The following is a 25,282-nucleotide window of genomic DNA, read 5'->3' on the forward strand; positions in this document are numbered from 1 at the left end:
CAATTTTTTCAATATATATATATAATGTTCTGATATAATCCAGACAATACATGAATTAAAATTTTTAAAGGTAACAATTGTCATCTTCAACAAATTGTCAACATTTAACAAATGTGCAGTTGCATGCAAACAGAAAAACATACATTTTGGCGAATATAGCATCCAGGTTATACAATTTTGTACCTTGGGTTTAAATTAGGGCTGGGTATCGTCACTGATTTCTAGAATCGATTCAATTCCGATTCACAAGGTCCCAAATCGATTCGATCCACGATTCGATTTAATTCGATTCGATTCAATTTAAATCTGGGAAATTTTGACAGTCAGAAGTATAATTCAGATCAGAACATTTACATATTTTTGTATCTATAAAAAGGAAGCTGACACTCGCAAGACTTTATCCAAGGTGTGAGCATCACAGCAGATGCCTTTGTGTCAAAGTAGCTGAGGATAAAACACAGAAAAACATGAAGGTTTTCCTGGCCTGGGATTTTATAAAAATATTCTGCAGTACATCAAAAACGAAAGAAAACCATTAATTAATCAACATTGCCTCTGACGTTACAGCGGTTTTATTAGACACACGGCTAAGCATTTTGCATTTTGAATAATATTAAAAAGTTTAAATTTGTTCAGTATTGAACAGCAGAAATGAGGTTTTCTTTTCGGAAGAATGTAAAAGGGAAAAAAACAGCGGCCGACAGAGCTGTAAGCAACAGTAGACTTGTGCGTAACAAGCAAGCGAATAATGAAGAAAGGGAAACTGTTCGAGAGAGAGAGGGGGGGGGGGGGGGGGGGGGGGAGGGAGGGAGAGAGGGAGAGAGAGAGAGCTGCGCATCGCAATGGAAGCAAAACAGTAAAAGAGTGAATTCATGACGATGTTTATGTGAAGCGTTTGGATCTTCTTTTGCTGCTGGTTCGGTCAATATTGTTTGGAGAGAGATCAAACTAACAGCTTTAGAATCAGCGCATAAAGGGCGTGAACACAAAGCGCGGACCCGGATCAGCGAGCTGTCGGCTTTCAGCCCCGACTGTGAGAAAGGCGACATCTAACTGATTCTGATCCGCGGGTTGCGCTGTGTGTTTAAGTCTATGTGCAGAATCCCTGTACCTGCTCTCATTTACTGTTTGGTGGTTCTTGAAATTTTGTGAGATGTCACCAGAGATTCTGGCATTTCGGACAAAATAAATTTATATTAAAAAATCGATTCAGGATTTTAATGAATCGATTTTACGTTATCCAAGCCAGAATCGATTTTAATCGATGAATCGATTATAAAAACCCACCCCTAGTTTAAATACAAAAATCAAAAATTTCAGCCAATCAGTTCATATTGTCTGACCTTTCCACTGCATAGGCATAAAAATGGTCAGTCCTGATAAGCAGTGTATTTGACAAAGATGCCAAATGAGGTTTCTCACCTCTGTGAACAGAGACTCTCTACATTTTGGACAGGTGAACATTTTACTTGCATACTTTAATCTGTGCAATCAGCTCCAGTACTTTGGTTTTCCTTTGGGTGGACAGCGGCAGGTCATAGACAAAATCAAAGAAGGTGAAGACGGAGCCAAGTGGTGCTGGATAGGACAAGTTACATACCCAGTACAGTTTGAAAAGCTTATCCACAGCACACGTCAGGCCATCATTCAGAGAAATGGTTACTCTGTCATTCTTAGCAACAATGATGTACTGCCTGGTTGCCCTCTTTAGATCACCGATGCATATCAGCTGGGGTTGGTGTGTTGTGGATGATGCTTCAGGATCACTGCAAAGCGATGCAATACTTGTTCCAGGCTTGGAGATGGGGGAAGATAAAGATAGTATTCAGTGAGGTGTAGACAAATGCTTTCCTCAGGTAAATACCGTGAGAACTTTACTGAATACATACCAGTGCAAAAAAGGCTGCAACGACTGGCACCAACTGGTGGGAGTAGGTGTGTTAACACATGGCGGGGGGGTTCTTGTTTCCAGGGCAGCTACTGATTTGAGCTTCGGAATGATACTGGCTTCCCATTTTCGCAAAAAGAGATCCACCTTTCCTCCTGTAAAATTGCCAAACTCCAAGTCCAGCCTACGGAAATAAAAGAAGTGTTTAAGTTTAAAATGAAGCATTAAATACATTAAATCAAAAGTACATTCTGTCCATTTGGTAGCTGTATGGCTAAAATCAAACTTTACAGTATCACATTTCTGTTACCCATTCCACATCAAGCTTACCTACACAGTGAAACAACAATTTACTTGGAGTGGTATTTGAATACAAGTCCATTATTCCTTAATTTTAGCTATGATTTGGGTCCCATCAGACCCTGAGAAAAAATTAGGACTTTTTAGCTGATGTTCAACTTTCTAGCAGACAGTTTCTTATGTTGTCTATCTGCGGTTTGTCCTGTAGAGCTTTTTTGTTGAAAATAGTGCTGCTGAAAGCAGAGTTTCATACAGATTTAGGTGATTTTTTTGTAGGGTTTTCACTTCCACGAGCAGCACTTTCTGCATTGTCATTTGATGTCCCTACTATTAGATAGTCATTTGGTGGTACGACTAAGATTTTGGACCATGTGAAAAGTGATGCTCATTGTAATCAGTGCGCAGGGAGTAATGATCAAACTCTGAAGTTATAAAACTTTCAAAATATTCACTAGGAGCTCATAAACATACCTCCAAATGTATCGACTCCTGTTACATACTTTGTATGCAAAACACAACTGAGTGGAGAAGGAGTACATAAACCATTACCAGAGAACCAAGCAACTTACCAGACTTGGCATGTCCAAAAACCGTGGGTACTCTCCGAATATTCCAGGCTCTGAGACTGGTGTATGTTTCCTCCATGCCTGACATGATAATTGGAAGGTTCTCAGCTGAGGGCCGCAATAACTTGGGTGACCCACTCATCTGTGCTGCTGGTATTCCCATCCTCTCGCCTGAGCTTCTTGTCTTCACCACAGTCATCTGTCACTTTTCGCTTCTTATAATGTCTCTGCCCCTGGTCGAGATTCCGTCTAAGGTTGCGCAGTTTAGTCTCTAGGAATCCACAATGAGAGACTGGATCATAATAATGCTCCTGAGGAAGAAAGGACAGAGGTATATGGGTAACAGCTGAGCAATTTTAACTGAGAAAAAAAGCTCTAATAAATAATTAGATAAAGGTTAAACGATACACAGTAAGTGGGAACAAGTGCAATTTTCAGTATGTAGTGGAATTTAAATTACTAAAATGCTAAATTTACTTACAAATCCTTCCCCCTGTCCTGCCACTTAAGGGTGGAAAAGTGGTGAGGATGCTTTTTGCTACAGTTAGCTTCTCTGCACTAAGAGGGTAACTGGAAAACAAAGGTAAACTTTTTTACTTCTGTGCACTTCAACATTTTTAAAGGAAAACATTCATTGCAAAATTTTAACAAAGTACAGTAAAGTGCGATACTTACTAACCACACCTCTCCACCAAATCCCCAATGCAAGTCTTCACAAGGAGCCTCCTCGATGGCACCGACAGGTTTCATACTCCTTAAGAATCTGTGGGGCTTTCCTGAGTGACTTCAGGGGTTGACTTTGTTCTTCTGTGGTAATGGTAGACTGTGTAAAGGCAACACCAGACACTTTACCTCTCTGCAATAATCTTCAAAGTCATGACAGCAAATTTCCACAGAGCATAAAAGCACGAGTTTACTCAAAAAGCTGCAGCAGAAGAAGGCGGTTTCTTAACTACGTGATTATAACGCAATGACTAAAAGAAATTCTGAATAATAAATAAATTGATTTTATCTTCTAGTTGCTACTTGGTGAATAAATCTGATCCTGACTAATAGTGATGTCTGATGTCTGTGGCACTGCTGACAATAAGAATTTTTTTTTTTTTTTACAAATTTCTTTCTCATCTATAAAAGTGGTTACAAGGACTTTGACAGATTCTAAGTTGTCATATGTGTGCTGAAAAAATGAAACACATGGCTAAATAAGTAAGATAATTTGCATGGTCAAGTTGCTGTTGTTTGGTTTTTTAAATAACACTGACTATTACTTCCTCAGAAGTTCTGCATAAAAAAGAAACTATATCAGAGCATGTTTCCAGCAATAAGCCTTAAAAAAGAATGTGCACATACTTTAGTTAATCATACTAGATGCAAAAACTGCTTTAACTGCTTGAAAAAATAATTATCTCTGTCAATATGAGGTATATTTCATGTTAAAGTTACTCAGTCTTTATTCCTATTCTCTGCTAGTAAACGAATGGTCGCGGTGATAACTACATTTGCTATATTCAGAGCTAACGACAATATTGTCATTTTACTCAACACTGCTACGGTTAGGTGCTGACTCTGGCGTTGCTCATAGACAACATAATGCCTGTCGGAGCCGCTAGCCAACTACCACACTGGTTCTAAGAGCAATTTCTGAATACTCTAATACATAAATAAAGTAAATAGATAAATACATGAATAAAGTAATACATAAAAATACTACCAAAACACATTAACTCTAATGGAGTATGGCACGAAATCCAAGAACTAATAATAGAATTAAGAGTAGGATATGTTAGCAAGACTGTTACATTAAGGTTAGCTAGGTATAGTTAAGCAGTAATTAACTTAAACTCTAAACTCCTATATTTTATATAAATTCACATTCTTCCAGAAACCCGGCATATTTTCAGTACATTAAGATAAACTGGTAAATGATACTTACTGTAAGGTCTGACAACATACTAGGCGACGTAACCTCCATCTTTGTCTCCTTTGTCTCATTGGCGCGAAAGATAGCGCCCCCTTCCCGCCGCCGCCGGTATGTCATGTTGCTGGGCAGAATTTGTTTCAATTTTAAGCATGTGTGTTCTTACTCATTTCATTTTCTACTTTTGCTTCAATTGTATTCACATGTTACGGTCAAAATTAAGCCTGTTCTTTGTGGATACTTATGCTTATAGTATAGCCATGGCCATTAATTGGTATGCCATACATATTGAGAAATAAAAAATTAATCCTCTTTCAGAATTTTAGTACACCATACCTTGGTCCACATTACATTATAAAATGTTTTATTTGTTGAAAGTAATGAGGAAAGGATTAAGGAAAACAAACAATAACTAAACATTTTATTTATTCAGTTAATATAGTTATAATACATTGTTAATCTACAATTTATTTCACTAAACACAGGGCTAGTATCAAATTACTGAGCTGCTAATTTTAGGTCCTGTTGTTAGATTCTGAAAATAACACACAAAATGTGTTAAACTGTGCAACACATCAAGTGTGTTAAGCGTTTTACACATTTTTTCAATGTTTACACATTTTCTTACACATGTTATGTTAAAATTTACACAAAATGTGTTAATAGTGTAACAACACATTTTTTGTGTCATTTTTTAACACATCCTTTCTAAGAGTGTAGGAGAATCCGGAAATTTTAATTTTAAGTTAAAAATAAAATCTGGGTGAAATGCAGAAATGTTTTCCACTAAAGTAAAAATAAGAGTCGCAATTATAGATGAATCCATGGCCCCTAATTGTTTCTACAAGATCACGTCGTTGCTGAAAGTTATCAGTGATCTCAATATACGAAAAGGATTCACCGTATCTCGAGTTCAAGGTCCTCTTGACTGAGAAACCTGGGACAAACATGTGGACATGACCTGAATGATATCAGTAATGAAGAGTTCTCTCCAAAACTCAAGAAAAGGAGGTTCCAATCAGACGAGAGTGTAACCAAATGTTTCACTCCACTTGCCTGAACTGTTTAGCAGTCCAAGGCATTTCAGTTATATAATGGTTGTATGCAACAATGAAACAGATGTGAGATGAGGGAAGTGCCAAATGTTCCTTTGTGTCTCCAAATAAAAATCTGTACTTCCTCAGATATCCTAAATAAATTGACTTTTGTGAAATATAAAGTTCAGTGCCATCACTTATTCCTGAACCAATAGTTTACAGCTAGTGAAGTGTCAGTGACTTCTGGGTTGGTCCCTGATCTTCATCTTTTGAGATTGTTATTTTAATAACACTTGATTTATTTAAAAGGAAAAAGAAAAAAAAAGAAAAAAGAAAAAAGGAAAATATTTTCTCCCTGTTTTTTCTTATTCTCTGGGTCTCAGGAGGACATTATGTCCCTCTCCACTACAAGACTCTTGTTATGTCTAAAAAACAGTCATATTAAAATGATCCTCAATTGGACTCTGGCGCTTTCTCCCGACTTTCCTGACATAATTCTGCGCGTGGACGGAGCAGCCGCACAGACGACCCAACTACCGTAGCGCCTTAACTTAGCTATTGTAGGGCGCGCACACATCAATGAAACTAAACACATTTTACAATAAATCCAATTGACTTTGACTAATTTTGTGAACATTCATTACAGTTTTAGTTAGTTTTCCTTTTTTTTTGTTATTTCCGTTAAAGCAAACGTTGTTCCACTTCTAGTTTTCGTTATTTCATTTATTTTCTTTAATAATAATAACCCTGCTCTGCACACTGGAATAAACATAATCAACATGATCAACATTTTACTGCGTGTTATATCACCATCTTATTGAATCAAATACTTCATCCTTATGTGGTTTACGACATTATATTTATGCACTCTGTCTCTAAATGTTTAAAGAATTTTCAAGTTTGGGGTCAACTTTTGAGAATTTGACCATAAGTGAAAGTTATGGCATTATCACCCCCTTTGGGGCTTACCTTTCCCAGTTTTGATGATATTCCTCCCCATTCTCTATTCTTTGCAAGTACCCTTTTTCGGTGGCGAGAAACTGTTGGTGTGGCCAAGTGGGTGCTGTAAAAACAAAAGCTCAGCACAGAACAGTCACCAGTCATGTACTTCATACAAAATTAAGATATATTGACCTTCATATTGATCCTCTGAGTGTAATGTTACACTTTAATTTAAACTTCTCAAAGCTAAACACAATATTTTACTTTATTTTACTCTTGTTCTTGTGCAGCACCACCCTTATCGGTTCTCTCTTAGTTATAAATTGCTGACTATTTCAAAAAGCGCCCAAAAGACGGGGACCAGTGTTTATCATTACATACCTCTCTTTTGAGTTTGGCTGTCTATCATTCCCCTGTTATTCACAGACCTCAGTGGAGGATTTTTTATTTTATTGTTTTGTTTTTTTTTATAACCATTAATTGAATTTTTACAATGGCCTGCTATGGTTAACGATAACATGTTCAGTCATGGGCGAAAACGGACCTTTTCTTCACTTAAGCATTTAACATTCCCAACAATATAATGTGATACATTAATCGAAACACAGCTACTATAACACAATTTTCTTAATGCAAACATCAATAACTCAAAATTAGCAACCAAAGGGTTCAGTCTGCAGTTCACCCTCATGTGACGCTGCAGCCTCCCCCTTTAGTCTCTGTCATTCTTCTGTTCTTACAAAAACAACCCAAAGCAAGACAAAACATCCACCCTTCTTCTACAGGCTGGGTGAATTGTTGTGGACATTCACTAATCCTAAAGTCGGCACCGTTTTTGTCTCAGTATCAAGTCAGTTAAAACTTTTAGTCGTCAGTCCATCACAGTCCAGTCACATGCATACATCCACACACATTCATACCAGATATTGCTGATAATGGAGCTCCACGCGCAACCTACTCGAAGCTCCCTCACCAGCAAGATGACGTCATCATTTTAAAGGAAAACAGTCACTTGTTTTTTTTGTGGATCACATTGGGCGTGATGTGTACAGAGGAGTGTCCGCCTGAGTGTTTTGTCTGATCTGTTGTTGATCGTCTCATTGACACTGCATGCAGATCTGACACCAGGGCTGGACTGGGACAAAAAATGGTCCCGGGCATTTTGACTGGAGACCGGCCCCCCAGGTATTAAAGGAAAAACCATAAAGCCTTTGAATGAAAACAAACGCTGTTGTCACGGTGATGGACGCTGTCTTGTTGGTATACATGCATCAGTCTAATAAACTTAAACCTGCACCATCCTCCCTGTCCTGGTATTCTAAACAGGAAGTAGACTGTTGGTCGAGTTAACCTCCTGAACATCTACAACACACGGTGGAAACCTGACATTAAGACAGAGACTAGAGGTGAGACATGATCATTGCTGATTACTGATGACAGATTTAGATATGTTTTCATAAACCTTTCATTTGCCACATCAATAAACAGCACGGCAGGGCAAAATATGTTTTCTAACATGGCAACCTTTAAAAAGTGAAAGGAGACAGAAAGACAGGTGAGAAAGAATCAAACTGACTTTTTGATGCATTTTACACACAGTACTGGTGCAGAATCTAGAAAATGTGGGAAACACTGGCATCATATGCAGTACTTACTTCTGAAGAAATTATGATGGGACCCTAAAAAATGACTATGTACAATAATGGATTTCTATATATTTTACATCAGATGAAAACGTTTGTTGTAAGATTCAGATAATTATTTATTAAAAGTGAGACATTTTAAATGAGAACAAGAAAGAAAAGTATGTCTTTGTGCCCCCCTCTCCCTGTTAATGCCCTACCTGCCCCCCTGGCAACACTTTGCTAGACCCGCCCCTGCACAGTTACCAGCTGTCAGCTACACAAAAAGGATCCTGGTGTTATTTGTCTCTCAGAAACAGTTCATAACTTCAACTCATTTTTGTTTTGTCATGTTTTGTTCTTTACATTGTCTTTCTTCTATATAATTGTTAAACATTTAATAAATATGTCTACAAAAAGATTTTAAAAATCAGACATTTCACACAGACACCCAAATGATTTCTGACTGATGAAGGGGGCTGAAGGTGCCCTGCTCTTGCCCAGCTTCTGCTGCTCTCTCCCTGCTCACTGTCAGCAGCTGGCAGCCTCGGTCCTGCCTGAGACTCTTCATCTATCAGTGCCAAAGAATATGGGAAATAGCAACGCACAACATGCACATTACAAAACAAGCACATGAATCAGCATTACATTCATTAGTGAAGTGCTGACGTTCGTTCCTAAACTTTGGGCCTTAATTAACATCACTGTGAACTAATGTTTGCTTTGCTTCTTAACCAGTGAAGCAGCGAGGGGCTTTCTGAGGTTCCTGCTCGTAAATGCCCAAAATGAGTCGAGTATTTCTGCAACTACAAACTCTGCTTTCATCAGAGGTGTAAATATTACAGCACTGTGTCAGAGTCACTGAGGCTGGAACACAGAAAAAGGAAGTAGATGTATTTATTTTTAGGCTTTATTGCCTGGAACCACTTTAAAAATACGCTTTGGGTCACAATTAACTGCAGAAAACCAGGAATCCACATATGAACATTATCTGTGCAGAGATTTATGCTTCTGAAGGTAAACAGTGAAAACTTGCAGCACTAAATGCACAGATAGCCAGGCGTTTCACATTTTGGGACCATCTGCCAGTTTTCATTTCTTAGGTATTGAAGAGCAGAAATGATTGAATTTTATTTACATGCTTAAAAATGTTTGCTTTTGAATATTATTTGAAGAATTACCCACACACTCAGGCACTGTGGGCCTGTTTCCCTTTGCACAACCGAGTGTTGGAAACGGGCCTTTTCTCTTTAAACTCTGAGGGGCTGTAACTTTGGCTTCTATTGGCAGATTTGCATGATTGACCCTCTTTTTAAAATAGTTTTAGCCAAGAGAATCAAGCTAACATCACTGTTTTTACGTCAGCTCACGTCACACGAGCTGTTTCAAGAAAAGTCCTCCTGTCACACAGCAATGCCTACATGAATCACACCACTCTGCTTAAATAATAATAATAATGTTTAGTGAAGCAGGTGAAGCAAAGGGCTGCTTTTAATAGGCTGGGAGACCCAGGTGTGCTGCTTTAGCTGCTGAGCCTCTCATGCTAGCCTCCATCTATAAGCTGGGATCACAGGAGCACTGCAGTCCTGACTAGATCAAGGATTGTTATTCATGCAGGTGACAAAAGTTTACATTCACAGAGTCATAGGATTGAGCCTGGTTTGAAAAGCAGCTGTTTAATGCAGCTGCTTAGAGTTCACACACAGTAGAAGAATCAGACTTGAGTCACATTTCAACCACTGGAAAAATACTCAGCAAGTAACAATGAAAACAGCACAGACTCAGTATATCCTGTTCAGTCCTGTGTTTGATATGAATGTGCTGTTCAGAGAGGATCTCATGTCCTCTTTTACAAAGCCTTTGTTTCATGATGTTTGTGTATAAATGAATGTAGGTGTGTTTCTAAGTGTGAAGGAGCCCTGGGAGAAAAGACTGAAGCTTGTGCCAAAGAACAAACAGGAAAGAAAGATCAGCATTAATGAAGACGAGCACAGAAGGAGCCCAAGCACGTGTTGCTTTTTCAGATTTCTCTAAAAGTGTGTGTTCATTTGTTCCATCCTTCACAACAAACAACAGCTGACAGACACACATGCACTCTGTGTCACTTCACAGGGGCTGATGAAAGTGGACACAGTAAAGGGAGAGCTGGACCTGCTCTACACATCCTGCACTCTGTTAACAGACTTTATTCTGCAGCATCAACAGATAAAAATATATGAAGATATAGAAACGTTTAACATTGTGACTGTTCACATTAGTGAAGCTGTTACTTTGCTGCCAGGTGGGAAAAGAAGCCTAAAGCTGAGTCTGATTAAACATCTGCTGCACCAGAGAGTTTCATGGCCCTGCTTTATCCTGTGCTTGCTGACCACCTCGTCCTGAAACCTCTTCATCATCCTCACAGTTGTGTGAAGAAAGAGGGAAGCAGGTGGAAACCATCTGTGCTGCTGTGTTCACTTGTGTGTGTGCGTCTATGGTCATATCTAATGTGTACCTACAGACAAACACAAACACCTGGCATTGCACAAGAGTCTCTATGGAGCAACCTGCAGATGTCAGAGATGTGATTAGAGGGTAAAGTGGACTAGTGAGAACATCTATGTTGTTGTTGTCTGCTGGGGGACAGCATCAGCTCCAGAGATGCATCAGGATCAGCAAACTAATCTGCAAGGCTGCAAGTGTCACTGAAGGAGTTTGAGTCAGTGAGGGACTCAAACTCACACAGCTGGTCAAGAAGGCTCAGCAGCTGCTGTATTTCCTGAGGAGGCTGAGGAAATTTGGTATGTTGGCCAAGATCCTCAGCAGGTTCTACAGCTGCACTGTGGAGAGCAGCCTGACAGCTGCATCACTGCATGGTACGGCAGCACTACTGCAAACCGCAAACGCCTGCAGAGAGTGATAACAACTGTGGAGAAGATCATCAGGACCCCGCTGCCCTCTCTGCAGAGCAGCTACCATCACAGAGTCCAGAGGAGAGACACACCTCTGCCCTCGAGACGAAGGTTCAGAAGTGTGAAATGTAGAACATCCAGACTCAACAACTCCATCTTCCCCACTGCTATCAGACTCCTGAACAGCTGACCGACCTCAAACTGCAGTTTGCACATCAGGTCACTTTGCACACTAAGTTCATTTTGCACATTAAACTCCATGTACATCCATGTACATCGACATCTGCAGACCACACGTGTCTTCAGTTACTTATTTGTACTTATTTGCAGTTATTTATCTTTTTATTTTATTTTTTTAAGTTATTTTTTATCCTTATTTTATCTTTTGATTTATTCTTATCTTGTTCTTTTAACCATTATCTAACTTGGCATTGTGCACGGTGTGTTTAGATTCAGTTTAAATTCAGGGACACGGAGCCCCTGTTGATCCTCTACCTAATCACACGAGCCACGGTGTGAGAACGGGTGTGGGTCACAATCAGCCAAGGTTTTGGGTGAACCCATTGTGAGATCTAGCCCCACGCTATCATGTGATTTCCTGTGATCAAATGTCCCAGGATGTGAGTGGGCGTTAAGACGTCCATGTCCCTCTTCAAGCAACTTAAAGAAGTCCAGACGCTTTTCTTTCCAAGCTCCTTCAACAACATCATTCATAGAACAACTTCCAGCTTCTTTTGCTCGGCTACAGTTTGGATGGATTTGCAGATGCAACAAGACTAAAATGGTTAGGGTCAGGAGGTCAAAGGTCAGAGCTCCTGTGGGTCTGAGGGCGGCCTCACGCTGGAGAAGGATGAAGGAGTCTGACCTGAGCCAGTGTTTGACATGAACACATCAGCACTGCTGTCAGTGAGCCTAACGACAGCCGTTAGCATCATTTCAGTGTTTCAGTCATAAAAACACTTCCTGTCACTGTGGTGGTTACAGTGACATCATGCAGTTTGTGCTTTGACCTCCAGAGGGCGACAAATCAGCACAGACAGAGAGCTCCATTCAAACTTTGCTGCCATCAGGAATAATTCTTCAAATATAATCATCAGTGTTTGAGCAGTTATGATATCAGGGACAATCTAGACATGTGTGACAATACTGAACATGTCACATGACACACCTCAAACATCATGTGATCCACTCTCAGTCTGCACTTTCATTCATGACTTCAACAGGTTGAAATGAGCTTTGAAGAAACATTCAGTGAAATAAATCTTTCATGGATTCATGTGAGCAGCAGATGAACTTTGTACCAACAACATCTTCAATAACAGAGTCTGAATGAAGCTCAGGTGTTGATGCTGCTCACTGATTGGACGCTTGCTTTCAGCTCTGCTCTCAGTCTTTACTGCACAGGTGAAGGTAGAAAGTGTGACTGGATCTATAGACTGGAAACAGAGAAACATGCTGAACATTTGAAGCTTTGCAGCAGAAATGTTCATGTTACAAATACAGCAGAGCTGATCTGGGATCAGTGTGTTCACACCTGCAGCTACAACAAGGTTTCATGTCTCCACACGTCAGCATGTGAACTTTACTCTGACTCAGTCTGAGCAGTCAGACGGCATATTTTTAAAGTTAACACATCAGCACACACAGAGCTGAGCCCCTCCCACCTGTGCTGAGTTTCAGGTGGAGCCCCGCCTCCTTCCAGGAAGCAGCTCACCTGTGTGTCCGTGTTTAGTGTCCAGGTGTGGAGTGGAGCTTGTTGTTGGTGTGAAGAAACTGTAAGTTTGCTTTGTTTCCTCCTTTAACAGTTTGTCTTTAGGAACTTTACTGTTTGTTCAGCTCGTGTTTGATTTCTTCACACAACAAACTGTGTGTGTTTGTATTTCCGGTCTCTCCATTAAAGTCAGTGTGTAATGTTTCCTGGCTAACATCAGCTGTGTGCAGCTTAGTTCAGCACAAATCTGCCGCTCCATAGTTCACGGTAACGGACTCACAGCTGGACCAACGAGGCCGAGTGTGTCCGCCACTCTGAGCTACGTTCGTGTTTGTGTACTTGTAGTTTGTACTTTGAGTTCACTCAGAGCCCACAGAGGACGCAGCGTACGTGATGACGTCACAGCCCTTTACCTCCTTTACTGTCACTGTGATTAATATTTACACACGAGACACCTGACAGCATGTTAATGCTAAGCTAACACTATGCTAACACTAAGCTAACGCTAAGCTAACACTAAGCTAACGCTAAGCTAGCCAAGAACCCAGAGTGACGTAAAGCTGAGTAAACACTGACCCCAGACCAGCACCGTGATAAAGTGAGCTGCTGCTGCTGAACTTGAACAGGTAACAAAGTGATGAGCAGTCAGGCTGCAGGTTTCTACCTGTTCATGTTTCTACAGTAGAATCACTTTGAAGTGTCTTTGTGCTGTTTCATCTTTGATTTGTGTTCATAAACACTCAGAGAAACATCACGTGACCTCATCAGGATCTGTGTTGGTGTGTGGGGCTGTACCTCAGCTTTATGTTGTTACATGCTCATTTGTTCATTTTACACAGTAACATCAAAGTAATGTTATGAGGAGTAATGAAGTAACGTACTCCATTACTTTTAATCAAAGTGTTCTGTGTAATATGTGTAATAATGACTGTTTTGAGTAATGACCAGCACTGATCACAACAAAGAGGAAATGCCTCCAACATGCACAAACATTTGAGCCACAACATGCAGTTAATGTGCACAAATGTCTTTGATATGCTGCTCAGTGATGGTGGTGACTGTCAGAGCAGAGCTACTGAGAATCAATAAGTAATATCAATGATGGGATCAGAATCACTAAATTCTTCTCATCCCTGTCAGTATCATACATGTGCTGTATAATGTGATAAATGTAGAGGTGCTGGCTGTTCTCTCACTCTGCTGTTTAGCTGTAAAGGACGCCTCCCTGCCTTTGTCTCATTCATGACCTTTAATAGTCTCTTCTAACATGCAGAGATCTGTATGATCTGTTTCATAGAGTCTAACCAGCCTGTACAGGTAACAACAACAGTCACTGCATCACTGACACACAAACGTCATCTCTGTCAATAACAACATTCATACATGGAATAAAAACACATCAGTGGATCATTGCTGGAGCTGATGTTTGTGCTCCTGGTGCAAAGGCTCTCAGTTTCCTCCTTGAAATAACATCAGTGGTGGGTCAGCGACATGCTTTCTTTCCCTCTCAGGTTTAAATATCTGGGACTCTCCACCGTTTGGTTTTAGAGCTGAAGAAGCTTCTCAGATGAAACGTCTTCCAGAAACTTAAAGACGTCTCTTTTCTCTCCAAGCTCCTTAGATCACATGACCTGGATGACTGAACCTACAGACATATTGACCTGGTTTCATGGTCACATGACAGGTCAGAGGTCAGCGACTGTAACTCAGTTCCTCCTGTTAATGTGAACTCACTGAGTGTTTGTGGTTTACCTCTCAGACTGACTGAAGATGATGATGGAGGAAGAGGAGGACAGAGCAGAGTCTGCAGGGTCCAGCTGTCCGTCTGTGAGGAGTGACCGGTCCAAACCTCTAAATCCACACTTCAGTGGTGAACCTGGAGCAACGAGGTCAGAGAGCTGAACTCACTGAGTAACAGAAATAATTCTGCACTGACATTATAATCAGTGTTGACTCTGGTTGATTGTCTGACTGTGTTTGTGAGCTGAGAGGAAATGAAAATGAGTTTGTAACAAAAATCAGTTTTGTCCAGTTTTCCTGTAAAAAGCTGAACTCTAATCTAAGAGGATGTTACTGACAGGAAACAGCTGCATTATCTGCAGTCTGTGTGACCACAGCTGCTTCAATCATGTTTGTGTCTGCAGAGGTCAGAGGTCACAGTCTGCAGGGTCCAGCTGTCCGTCTGTGAGGAGTGACTGGTCCAAAGATTATAATCCACACTTCAGTGGTGAACCTGGAGCAACGAGGTCAGAGAGCTGTGATGACTCCTTTACATGTTTGTGTTTCCTGGATAAATATGACCTGAAACATCCTCAGATTGTTACAAAGATTCATTAAAAAGAAAACAATGAAAGAGAAAAGATCCAAATGTTCGACTTGGTCATTTGCTGTTTGAGGACAGTGATGCTCATATCTGTGGGGAAAGTGTGGCCTGAGTGGGTTCATGTTTGTCTTTAAAGAACAGAGCTGCTCTGATTCTCTTTGTGTCTGATCTGTTAAACAGTCTGAGAGGTCACACAGAGACCCAGCAGCTAAAGCCTGGATCATACTGGCTGCTGTTACTCCATCAGGACAACACTGAACCACAGTGGTGTGGATGTAGTGGATAAATCCCACCATACTGATGCTCAGAGTTAACCACAGGGAACAAAACCAGATGTTACCTTCAGATTGTGACCTTTGGAGTGGACGATGCAGATTTCAATAGAGAATAAATGTTGTTGTTTTTCAGCTGTGAAGAAAGAATCTAATTTTCTGAACTTAAGAATTTATGATGCTGGAAACAACATGGAGACTATAACACAACATTTCCACTGTGTTCATAGAATGAATGTAAAACTGTCAGACATTCATTAAATATGCAAAATGTCTACAGAAGCATCAGAGGGTCAGACGTGAAGCACTCAGTGATTTTGATCAAATGACTCATCAGTTATTGATCTGTACTACACTGATCTACCACGTTAGTAAAGCTGGTGTTCTGGTGGTGGAGGGAGACTCGGATCATGTTCTGGTTTTGGAGCAGTGATCTGCTGATGGTTCAGTTTGATGAGCTTCTTCAAAATCATCCCTGACATCACCACTGAAAGGACGTCCATGAAAACAGACTGAAAATTACTGATATGTTCACAATCTGAGAGTTTAAAACTTGACAGACTTGATTCAGATGAAGTTATTTGAGCAGAAACTCCTGGATCTTTATCCTGTGTTGATCTAATCCTTCATGGTTCCTCCACAGAGTGGAGCAGCAGAGCTCAGAGGTTCCCAGTGGTCAGTCTGCCCAGCAGCATCAAACACAGCTGGACTCCATATTTATGGTCTGTACATGTACAACAACTACTTTATTATTAATAATAATGCATTTATTTATAGGTCCCTTTCAGAACACCGAGGACTCTGTGGACTAAATGACCAAAAGAAACAAACTTTGAAATCAGACGGTGCAAATGTGATCACAGGGAAACGTTTTAAACATCGAGGCTTTAAACAGAAACCAAAGTGAAACAGTTTGTAGTCGAGATCAGTGGGAATGAAGCTGAATAACTGTTTCTTCAATAACTTTGAGCTCTTAAAAAAGAAAAACTAGCTGAAAGTCTGGCTGCTCTTATGAAAAGTACAGAGAAATTATGGGTCGCTCAACACTTGTGCACAATATAAGAGTTGAAATAAATCTAAAGAATAACTCAAAATCCTACAATCATACTGATAAAGTCATCTACAGCTAACTATCCAAGTGGATTTGTTTAAGACAGCTCCATCTGCTGGTGGCCCTCTGCAGGTGCATGAAAGGGGCGTGTTTATAGTGAAAGTAGTAGAGAAAGTAAACCCCACGGGAAGGAGGACTCTCAGCAGCTTCCAGCTCATATTCAGACATTTGACTTCTCACTGAAAGCAGCAAGTTTGAGTGTCTGTACCTTAGTTAGAAGAGATAACATGTCAGTAGTAATTAGAGTTGATTGAGCAATGCTGTCCTTATAATGTAGTTTATGATTTTTATGGACAAGTCCAGTTTTTCTGTAGAGCCTCTCAAGTTGGTGACAGCAGCAGTGGAAGTTCACGTGTAAACCAGAGCAGCAAATCAGGTCCAAATGTGTTGTTCACAGTGAGTGGGATCATCAGTGTGCTGCTATGTTAACCTCCTGCAGCAGGATGTCTTTGGTCAGAGAATGGATAGATCACTAAGTCATTGTTGAGTTTAGGCAGACAGTAGACAGTTGGAGGAGGTTCAGCCAGTTGACACACAGTAGATAAAATAACTGAAGGCAGGAGCAGACACCTGTATGACTTTCCACCTCTCACATAGATTATTTCCCTGGGCAGCGCCACAGGGCTGGTAGATGTAAACAAAGCTGGAGGAGAGGATTTATTCATCTGAGAAAAGTCACAGAGTTGTGTCTTGATGCTCAATCATCCAGGTACGTAAATCCCAAAAAGCTTGATTCTGTTCATCTGGATGTTTTCAGTGGGAGAAACGTTTCATCATCATCAGGTGACTTCTTCAGTCTCAGCTGACTGCAGGTTTCAACCTCATAAACAGGACATTTGTATGACTGAAACCAGCCCACTGAAGGAACAATGGGCTGGGAGGTCAGTTCATTGATCATTGGTACGCATACTGTCAGGACCATTGATCAATGGTTGTTGATCAATGGTCATGAGTCCAGTTCACAGAGAGCTGGGGAATGGCTGCAATCACAGCATGTAAGATGGTGACAAATGTACCCTTAGGCCCCTCCTCCATTCAGAGATGGTCTTTCCTTTTCACATAAATGGCCTCCTTGACTCCGCCCTCAAACCAGCGTTCACATTTACTCAGGACCTTCTTGATGTGAAGTTCTTCTGCTTCGCTGGCTGCTGTGTCTGTGGGGATGGTGTTTGTTCTGTGTTGTAGCGTCCTGATGACGCCCAGTTTGTGCCCCAGTGGATGATGAGAGTCAAACCTTAAATACTGATCTGTATGTGTAAACAGAGTGAACCTTTAAGACCAGTTGTCTGTACGATCAACTCAGTCACCTGAAACATCTCCAAGTTTCTGGCTTTGATCATCAACCTGTTGGTAGTTCAGCTCTGAACACCAGTGAAATGTTTCTCCCACTGAAATCGCTGCATTCATATGAACAGCATCAACGTTTTGGGATCATGGAGTTGTGGACAAAGTCTCAGTTAATCAGATAAAGTCAAACCTATAATTGGTAAAGAGTTCGTGGATGATATGCCCCTTGATCGTAAAGAAGTGGATGTTGTGTGGACTAAAGTTCAGAGTGGTGGGTCATTCATAAAGTATTCTGTTCCAGCTGCTGGAGGACAACATCATCACTTTTGTGAAGAACGAGCTGAAGAAGATCCAGAAGGCTCTGAATCCAAATAAGCCCCAGTGCTTGGAGTTTCAGAGGGAGGATGATGAGCAGAGGAGAAACAGCAGAGAGGCATTTGTGAAGATCACAGTGGACTTCCTGAGGAGAATGAAGCAGGAGGAGCTGGCTGACCGTCTGCAGAGACGTAAGAGGATTTATCTAAAGATTTAAGCTGCTGGATAAATGAGACACTTGTGACACCAGTGTGTTCAGTCATTTCTCAGTGGGTCAGAAATTGTCATCAGCATTTTGTAAAATATGATTGTTAAAGTTGTATTTTTATTATTATTATTCAGAACTTCCAGCTGCTGTTTGTCATCGTAAACTTAAGTCTAAGCTGAAGAAGAAGTTCCAGTGTGTGTTTGAGGGCATCGCTAAAGCAGGAAACCCAACCCTCCTGAATCAGATCTACACAGAGCTCTACATCACAGAGGGTGGGACTGCAGAGGTCAATGATGAACATGAGGTCAGACAGATTGAAACAGCATCCAGGAAACCAGACAGACCAGAAACAACCATCAGACAAGAAGACATCTTTAAAGCCTCACCTGGAAGAGACGAACCAATCAGAACAGTGCTGACAAAGGGAGTGGCTGGCATTGGGAAAACAGTCTTAACACAGAAATACAGCCTGGACTGGGCTGAAGACAAAGCCAACCAGCACATCCAGTTCATATTTCCATTCACTTTCAGAGAGCTGAATGTGCTGAAAGAGGAAAAGTTAAGCTTGGTGGGACTTGTTCATCACTTCTTTACTGAAACCAAAGAAGCAGGAATCTGCAGCTTTGAAGACTTCCAGGTTGTGTTCATCTTTGATGGTCTGGATGAGTGTCGACTTCCTCTGGACTTCCACAAAACTACAATCCTAACTGACCCTAGAAAGTCCACCTCAGTGGATGTGCTGCTGATAAACCTCATCAGGGGGAAACTGCTTCCCTCTGCTCGCCTCTGGATAACCACACGACCTGCAGCAGCCAATCAGATCCCTCCTGACTGTGTTGGCATGGTGACAGAGGTCAGAGGGTTCACTGACCCACAGAAGGAGGAGTACTTCAGGAAGAGATTCAGAGATAAGAAGCAGGGCAGCAGCATCATCTCCCACATCAAGACATCACGAAGCCTCCACATCATGTGCCACATCCCAGTCTTCTGCTGGATCACTGCTACAGTTCTGGAGGATGTGCTAGAAACCAGAGAGGGAGGACAGCTGCCCAAGACCCTGACTGAGATGTACATCCACTTCCTGGTGGTTCAGGCCAAAGTGAAGAAGGTCAAGTATGATGGAGGAGCTGAGACAGATCCACACTGGAGTCCAGAGAGCAGGAAGATGATGGAGTCTCTGGGAAAACTGGCTTTTGATCAGCTGCAGAAAGGAAACCTGATCTTCTATGAATCAGACCTGACAGAGTGTGGCATCGATATCAGAGCAGCCTCAGTGTACTCAGGAGTGTTCACACAGATCTTTAAAGAGGAGAGAGGACTGTACCAGGACAAGGTGTTCTGCTTCATCCATCTGAGTGTTCAGGAGTTTCTGGCTGCTCTTCATGTCCATCTGACCTTCATCAACTCTGGACTCAATCTGCTGGAAGAACAACAAACAACCTCCAAGAAATCTAAATTATTTAACAAATTAAAACTTCAATCTCTCCACCAGAGTGCTGTGAACAAGGCCTTACAGAGTCCAAATGGACACCTGGACTTGTTCCTCCGCTTCCTCCTGGGTCTTTCCCTGCAGACCAATCAGACTCTCTTACGAGCCCTGATGAAACAGACAGGAAGTAGCTCACTGACCAATCAGGAAACAGTCCAGTACATCAAGGAGAAGCTCAGTGAGAATCTGTCTGCAGAGAAAAGCATCAATCTGATCCACTGTCTGAATGAACTGAATGATCGTTCTCTAGTGGAGGAGATCCAACAATACAGGACTTCAGGAAGTCTCTCCACAGGTAAACTGTCTCCTGCTCAGTGCTCAGCTCTGACCTTCATCTTACTGTCATCAGAAGAAGATCTGGATGAGTTTGACTTCAAGAAATACTCTGCTTCAGAGGAGGCTCTTCTGAGAATGCTGCCAGTGGTCAAAGCCTCCAACAAAGCTCTGTGAGTAAACATGTTGTCATCGCTTCATTGTTAAAATCATGGGAAATAAATCAGAAATGCTGAGTTCAAAGAGCACTGTAACATTTTTTTAAAATAGTAAATTAAATGATCATCAGTCACTCAGTAAATATATGGTAGTTTTAATGTTTCACTCCAGCATTTCTAAAACACACTTTGTTCTGTAACTCTTATCAAAGGACAATCCAGACCCAGCCTATAAGAACATGAGCTCTGATGCTTCAGCCCCTCTGACAGGTTTATTATCCTCAGCTTGTTCACTTGTCTCCAACTCCAGGAGTTTGGTTGTTTTATTCTAAAGCACAAACTTCACCTGCCAGACTTCACCTACATCTTTTTCTGATGTTCATAATTTAAGTTCAAGTTTGTATCTCACTTTCAGTGCACACCCTCCCTTTTTAAATATAAATCTCTGCTGTGCTGTCATGTTTTCATCCTGTATGGAGGGAGAACTTCGGTCTTCATTACTGAAATTGCCTCTAAGGTCGTGTTTCTTGTCAGTAACCATATGTAACTGTAAGGCTTCCATAACCAGTGTTATCACAGAATTACAGTGGGTTCACTCTGGGTCCTCTACAGTTTCTTCCCACTGTCCACAGACATGCAGTTAGGTTACCTGGTGATCTAAACTTCATGCAGGTGTGAGTGAGAGTGGTTGTCTGTCCCTCTGTGGGCTTAGTGGAAGAGACTGGATGGATCTCTGCTTTGTCTTTGATATATGCTGACAGCAAACATTCTCCATGAAGTCTGCATTTCAGCTCATCTCCTTTATACACACCTTTAACAGGAAGAGTTTTATACAGCTAGTGTTTAAAATCAAGTGTTATTCACAATACACAGGTAATGAGCATGATTATTGAATTACTAAAATTTTCTAAAATAATTGTTTTAGTTAATATTGTATGACAGTGTACACAGAATTATTAGCTCAGTAGGCAGAGTGGTCGCCCCATGATCATAAGGTCAGGGGTCGAATCCACCGAATAGCTACCTTGTGGTACCCCTGAGCAAGGTACCATCAAGGTACCAATCATGTGCACTGGACTGGTAGCACTCATAGTCTCATAGGTTTAAATAAATTTAAAAAAAAAGGGTTCAACATATAAACAAATTTAATTTGATCACATATATTGTTTGTTTTTCTTTGTTTTTGTTTTTTTCCTTTCTCTCTCAGACTGAGCAGCTGTAACGTCTCAGAGGAAGGCTGTGAAAATTTGTTGTCAGTGGTCAGCTCCCAGTCCTGTAGTCTGAGAGAGCTGGACCTGAGTACCAACAGCCTGAAGGCTTCAGCAGTAAAGCTTCTGTCTGCTGCAGTGGAGAGTCCACATGCCAAACTGAATGTTCTGAGGTCAGATCAATTTGTATTATGTTTAGTTCTGTTTGTTTATGTGTTTGATGTTTGTTTTTGTTTATGTCTTTATCCAGTTATCCTTGTTTCATAGCATTTTTATTCATTTCAAAGTTAAACAGAAGTTTTACTAACCTGCTCAGCACAAGACAATAAGCTATTGCACCTTGATTACACTTTAACAACAATCTTTATTCATGTTTTTATCTTCAGACTTAACATCTGTGAACTCTCAGAGGAAAACTGTGAAGCTCTGTCCTCAGTTCTCAGCTCGCAGTCCTCTAGTCTGACAGAGCTGGACCTGAGTATCAGAAAGCTGCAGGATTCAGGAGTGAAGCTTCTGTCTGCTGGACTACAACGTTTAAACTGTAAACTGAATACTCTGAGGTCAGATCAGAAAACATTTAGTTTTTAGAATTATTAATTAAAGTTCATACATATGATGTTGTATCTTAGTATGTTTATGTTTTCTTTAAAAATAGAAAGTCAACATTTAATGTTGTGAAATGTATTAACAAACTCTACATGAGTACTTGTTTTATAGATTGTCTTTTATTTTTCAGACTGAGTGGCTGTAACCTGTCAGAGAGAAGCTGTGAAGCTCTGTCCTCAGTCCTCAGCTCCCAGTCCTCCAGTCTGAGAGAGCTGGACCTGAGTAACTCTGACCTGCAGGATTCAGGAGTGAAGCTTCTGTCCGCTGGACTAAAGAGTTCACAGTGTGCAGTGGAAACTCTCAGGTCAGGATTCAAACTTTTCCACAGATGATCATTTGAAATGTGATTTATATTATTGTATAAACAGGTAACTTTTACAGCTGTCAAGTGAACTTTTATTTACATTTGAGTGGATAATTGGACTCTGAATTACTAAAAGTTGTTATAGTCATGTCTCTGTTTATTTAAAAAAATACTTCATGCACTGCCTAATTTAAAGATTTAGGCTCCTTTGGGCCCATAATATATATATTTGATTTCTTTGTGAATGAAATTAGGAGGATATTGGCGACTGCTGATTGGCTCGCTGTTTGTTTTTTATTCACAGTACTTAATTTTAAAGGCTGATTTCTCAAAATGAGATGTTTATCTTTTCTTCTACAACACGTGGAGCCACCAAATCTTCTTGCTTGATTTATTCATTACAGTTTGATTTAAAGAATATTAGACTCGTAACATAATAAATATATTTATTTCACTTCTTCTTGAGAGAAAGAAAGGGATGACTGGGTGAGCTCCAGTGGTTCATCCCAGCAGAGAGAGCGGCACACTGGGCTGCAAATGATCACAGTAGTAATGGCCATAGTTTGATAAAACAGGCAGTCTTACCCTGTAGATAATACAGGGTTCTGGTGCCGATGTGGGGGAGGGGAGTCGCCCGGTACTAACTACATACTACTAACTACCTCATCCAGATGTCTTCCCTACTAAACCTGATAAGAAGTAACTGCAGTAGCCTTATAGGTCAAATCAGTTTCACCTGTTAAAGTTAGCTCCACTATTAATTAGGGGTGGGGGAAAAAATCGATACTGTGTAGTATCGTGATATTTTGTTTGCTAATAATGTATCGATACAGGGACAGCAGAAATCGATATTTTGTTACAAACAATTTTTTCTCTGAAGTCAACATGCTCTGGAGTCAGAGCATGTTGACTTCAGAGCATGTTGATCCTTTTTCTGAGCAACAATCCTGACATTCCTTCACTGTCCAAATGTGTTTAACTTTTTTTTTGGCAGCAATAAACATGACAGTTTACTTATTTTAATTTAAGACATGTTTAATTTTAATTAAGTTTGAAACTTTTTTATTTAATGTAAAATTATATATTTTTTTACATTTACTTTCAAATTCTTCAGTTGCTGAAGGGGCTGCATAGTTTTCATAAATTGCATAGTTCAGAATAGCTATAATTGTACCAGATGGTTGCATTCAGTTAAGTTGGACTAGACTGTAATACAAACCGTTCAGTTTGTCAACAATAAAACTGACTGAAATGAGAGAAAGACTGAGTGTGAGACTTTGATATTAGATAAAATGAATATTGATAAAGTTTACCTTTATGTGCAGAATTTAAATATCGCAAAATATTTTAAAAAATCGCAATAATATCGTATCGTGCGTTAAGTATTGTGATAATATCGTATCGCGAGTTGTATGGTGATTCCCACCTCTACTATTAATGGTGTCACTTGTTATTTCTGGGATGAGTTTAGTAGCCTGAACAGCTGCTTAAAGGAAAGTAATTAAATAATAAAAATAACCTAAGTCCGGGGGAACCTGCAAGAGCTGTTTGCACAAAGAATAATGCTCAGACTTTGAGGTTTTATCATTTTACACAAGGTTTAAAAATGAATGTCCACAATTGAATTGCAGAAATTGTTATTGAGCTAATACTGATGTAGTTGTTATCTTTGGTAAGGAGAGGTTGGAGGAAGGATGAGCACAGTCAGGCCTAAAGATGCTCTTAATAATAATAATGGATTGCATTTATATAGCGCTTTTCGAGACCCTCAAAGACCCTTTACAATCCCACTACAGGGAGTGCAGAATTATTAGGCAAGTTGTATTTTTGAGGAATAATTTTATTATTGAACAACAACCATGTTCTCAATGAACCCAAAAAACTCATTAATATCAAAGCTGAATGTTTTTGGAAGTAGTTTTTAGTTTGTTTTTAGTTTGAGCTATTTTAGGGGGATATCTGTGTGTGCAGGTGACTTACTGTGCAGAATTATTAGGCAACTTAACAAAAAACAAATATATACCCATTTCATTTATTTCTTTTTACCAGTGACACCAATATAACATCTCCACATTCACAAATATACATTTCTGACATTCAAAAACAAAACAAAAACAAATCAGCGACCAATATAGCCACCTTTCTTTGCAAGGACACTCAAAAGCCTGCCATCCATGGATTCTGTCAGTGTTTTGATCTGTTCACCATCAACATTGCGTGCAGCAGCAACCACAGCCTCCCAGACACTGTTCAGAGAGGTGTACTGTTTTCCCTCCTTGTAAATCTCACATTTGATGATGGACCACAGGTTCTCAATGGGGTTCAGATCAGGTGAACAAGGAGGCCATGTCATTAGTTTTTCTTCTTTTATACCCTTTCTTGCCAGCCACGCTGTGGAGTACTTGGACGCGTGTGATGGAGCATTGTCCTGCATGAAAATCATGTTTTTCTTGAAGGATGCAGACTTCTTCCTGTACCACTGCTTGAAGAAGGTGTCTTCCAGAAACTGGCAGTAGGACTAGGAGTAGAGCTTGACTCCATCCTCAACCCGAAAAGGCCCCACAAGCTCATCTTTGATGATACCAGCCCAAACCAGTACTCCACCTCCACCTTGCTGGCGTCTGAGTGGGACTGGAGCTCTCTGCCCTTTACCAATCCAGCCACGGGCCCATCCATCTGGCCCATCAAGACTCACTCCCATTTCATCAGTCCATAAAACCTTAGAAAAACCAGTCTTGAGATATTTCTTGGCCCAGTCTTGACGTTTCAGCTTGTGTGTCTTGTTCAGTGGTGGTCGTCTTTCAGCCTTTCTTACCTTGGCCATGTCTCTGAGTATTGCACACCTTGTGCTCT

At 40.5% G+C, this 25,282-nt stretch overlaps 1 protein-coding gene and 2 long non-coding RNA genes across 4 annotated transcripts in view; 1 reads left to right on the plus strand and 2 right to left on the minus strand.

Annotated features, from left to right (window-relative positions):
* The window catches only part of LOC143420732 (uncharacterized), a 441,774-nt gene that overhangs the window by 381,916 nt on the left and 34,576 nt on the right, over positions 1-25,282 (minus strand). The gene's annotated exons all lie outside the window — the stretch shown is intronic.
* LOC143420694 (uncharacterized) lies at positions 1,308-4,773 on the minus strand. Of its 2 annotated transcripts, none has more exons than XR_013100423.1 (6): positions 4,688-4,773; positions 3,430-3,577; positions 3,236-3,324; positions 2,758-3,065; positions 1,890-2,072; positions 1,308-1,795 (listed from the first exon to the last, which is right to left on the minus strand). It is a non-coding gene; the product is annotated as an uncharacterized LOC143420694 (long non-coding RNA). The 2 variants fall into 2 exon arrangements; XR_013100426.1 differs by having other exon boundaries at positions 3,430-3,561; positions 4,688-4,740.
* On the plus strand, positions 17,025-22,457 carry LOC143413253 (uncharacterized). The gene is made up of 7 exons (XM_076876023.1): positions 17,025-17,033; positions 18,170-18,374; positions 18,526-19,373; positions 19,965-20,326; positions 21,519-21,692; positions 21,906-22,079; positions 22,256-22,457. The coding sequence occupies exons 1-7, from the start codon at positions 17,025-17,027 to the stop codon at positions 22,455-22,457; spliced, it is 1,974 nt and encodes a 657-aa protein (XP_076732138.1).

Source organism: Maylandia zebra, linkage group LG2, assembly GCF_041146795.1.
Source record: "Maylandia zebra isolate NMK-2024a linkage group LG2, Mzebra_GT3a, whole genome shotgun sequence".
NCBI classification, from domain to species: domain Eukaryota; kingdom Metazoa; phylum Chordata; class Actinopteri; order Cichliformes; family Cichlidae; genus Maylandia; species Maylandia zebra.

Excerpts from the sequence above, each read along its gene's own strand:
- LOC143413253 (XM_076876023.1), top strand. Across the intron at positions 18,375-18,525 it reads GGCTGACCGTCTGCAGAGAC|AACTTCCAGCTGCTGTTTGT; the intron begins GTAAGAGGATTT and ends ATTATTATTCAG. Across the intron at positions 19,374-19,964 it reads ACATCATGTGCCACATCCCA|ACCAATCAGACTCTCTTACG; the intron begins GTCTTCTGCTGG and ends CTTTCCCTGCAG.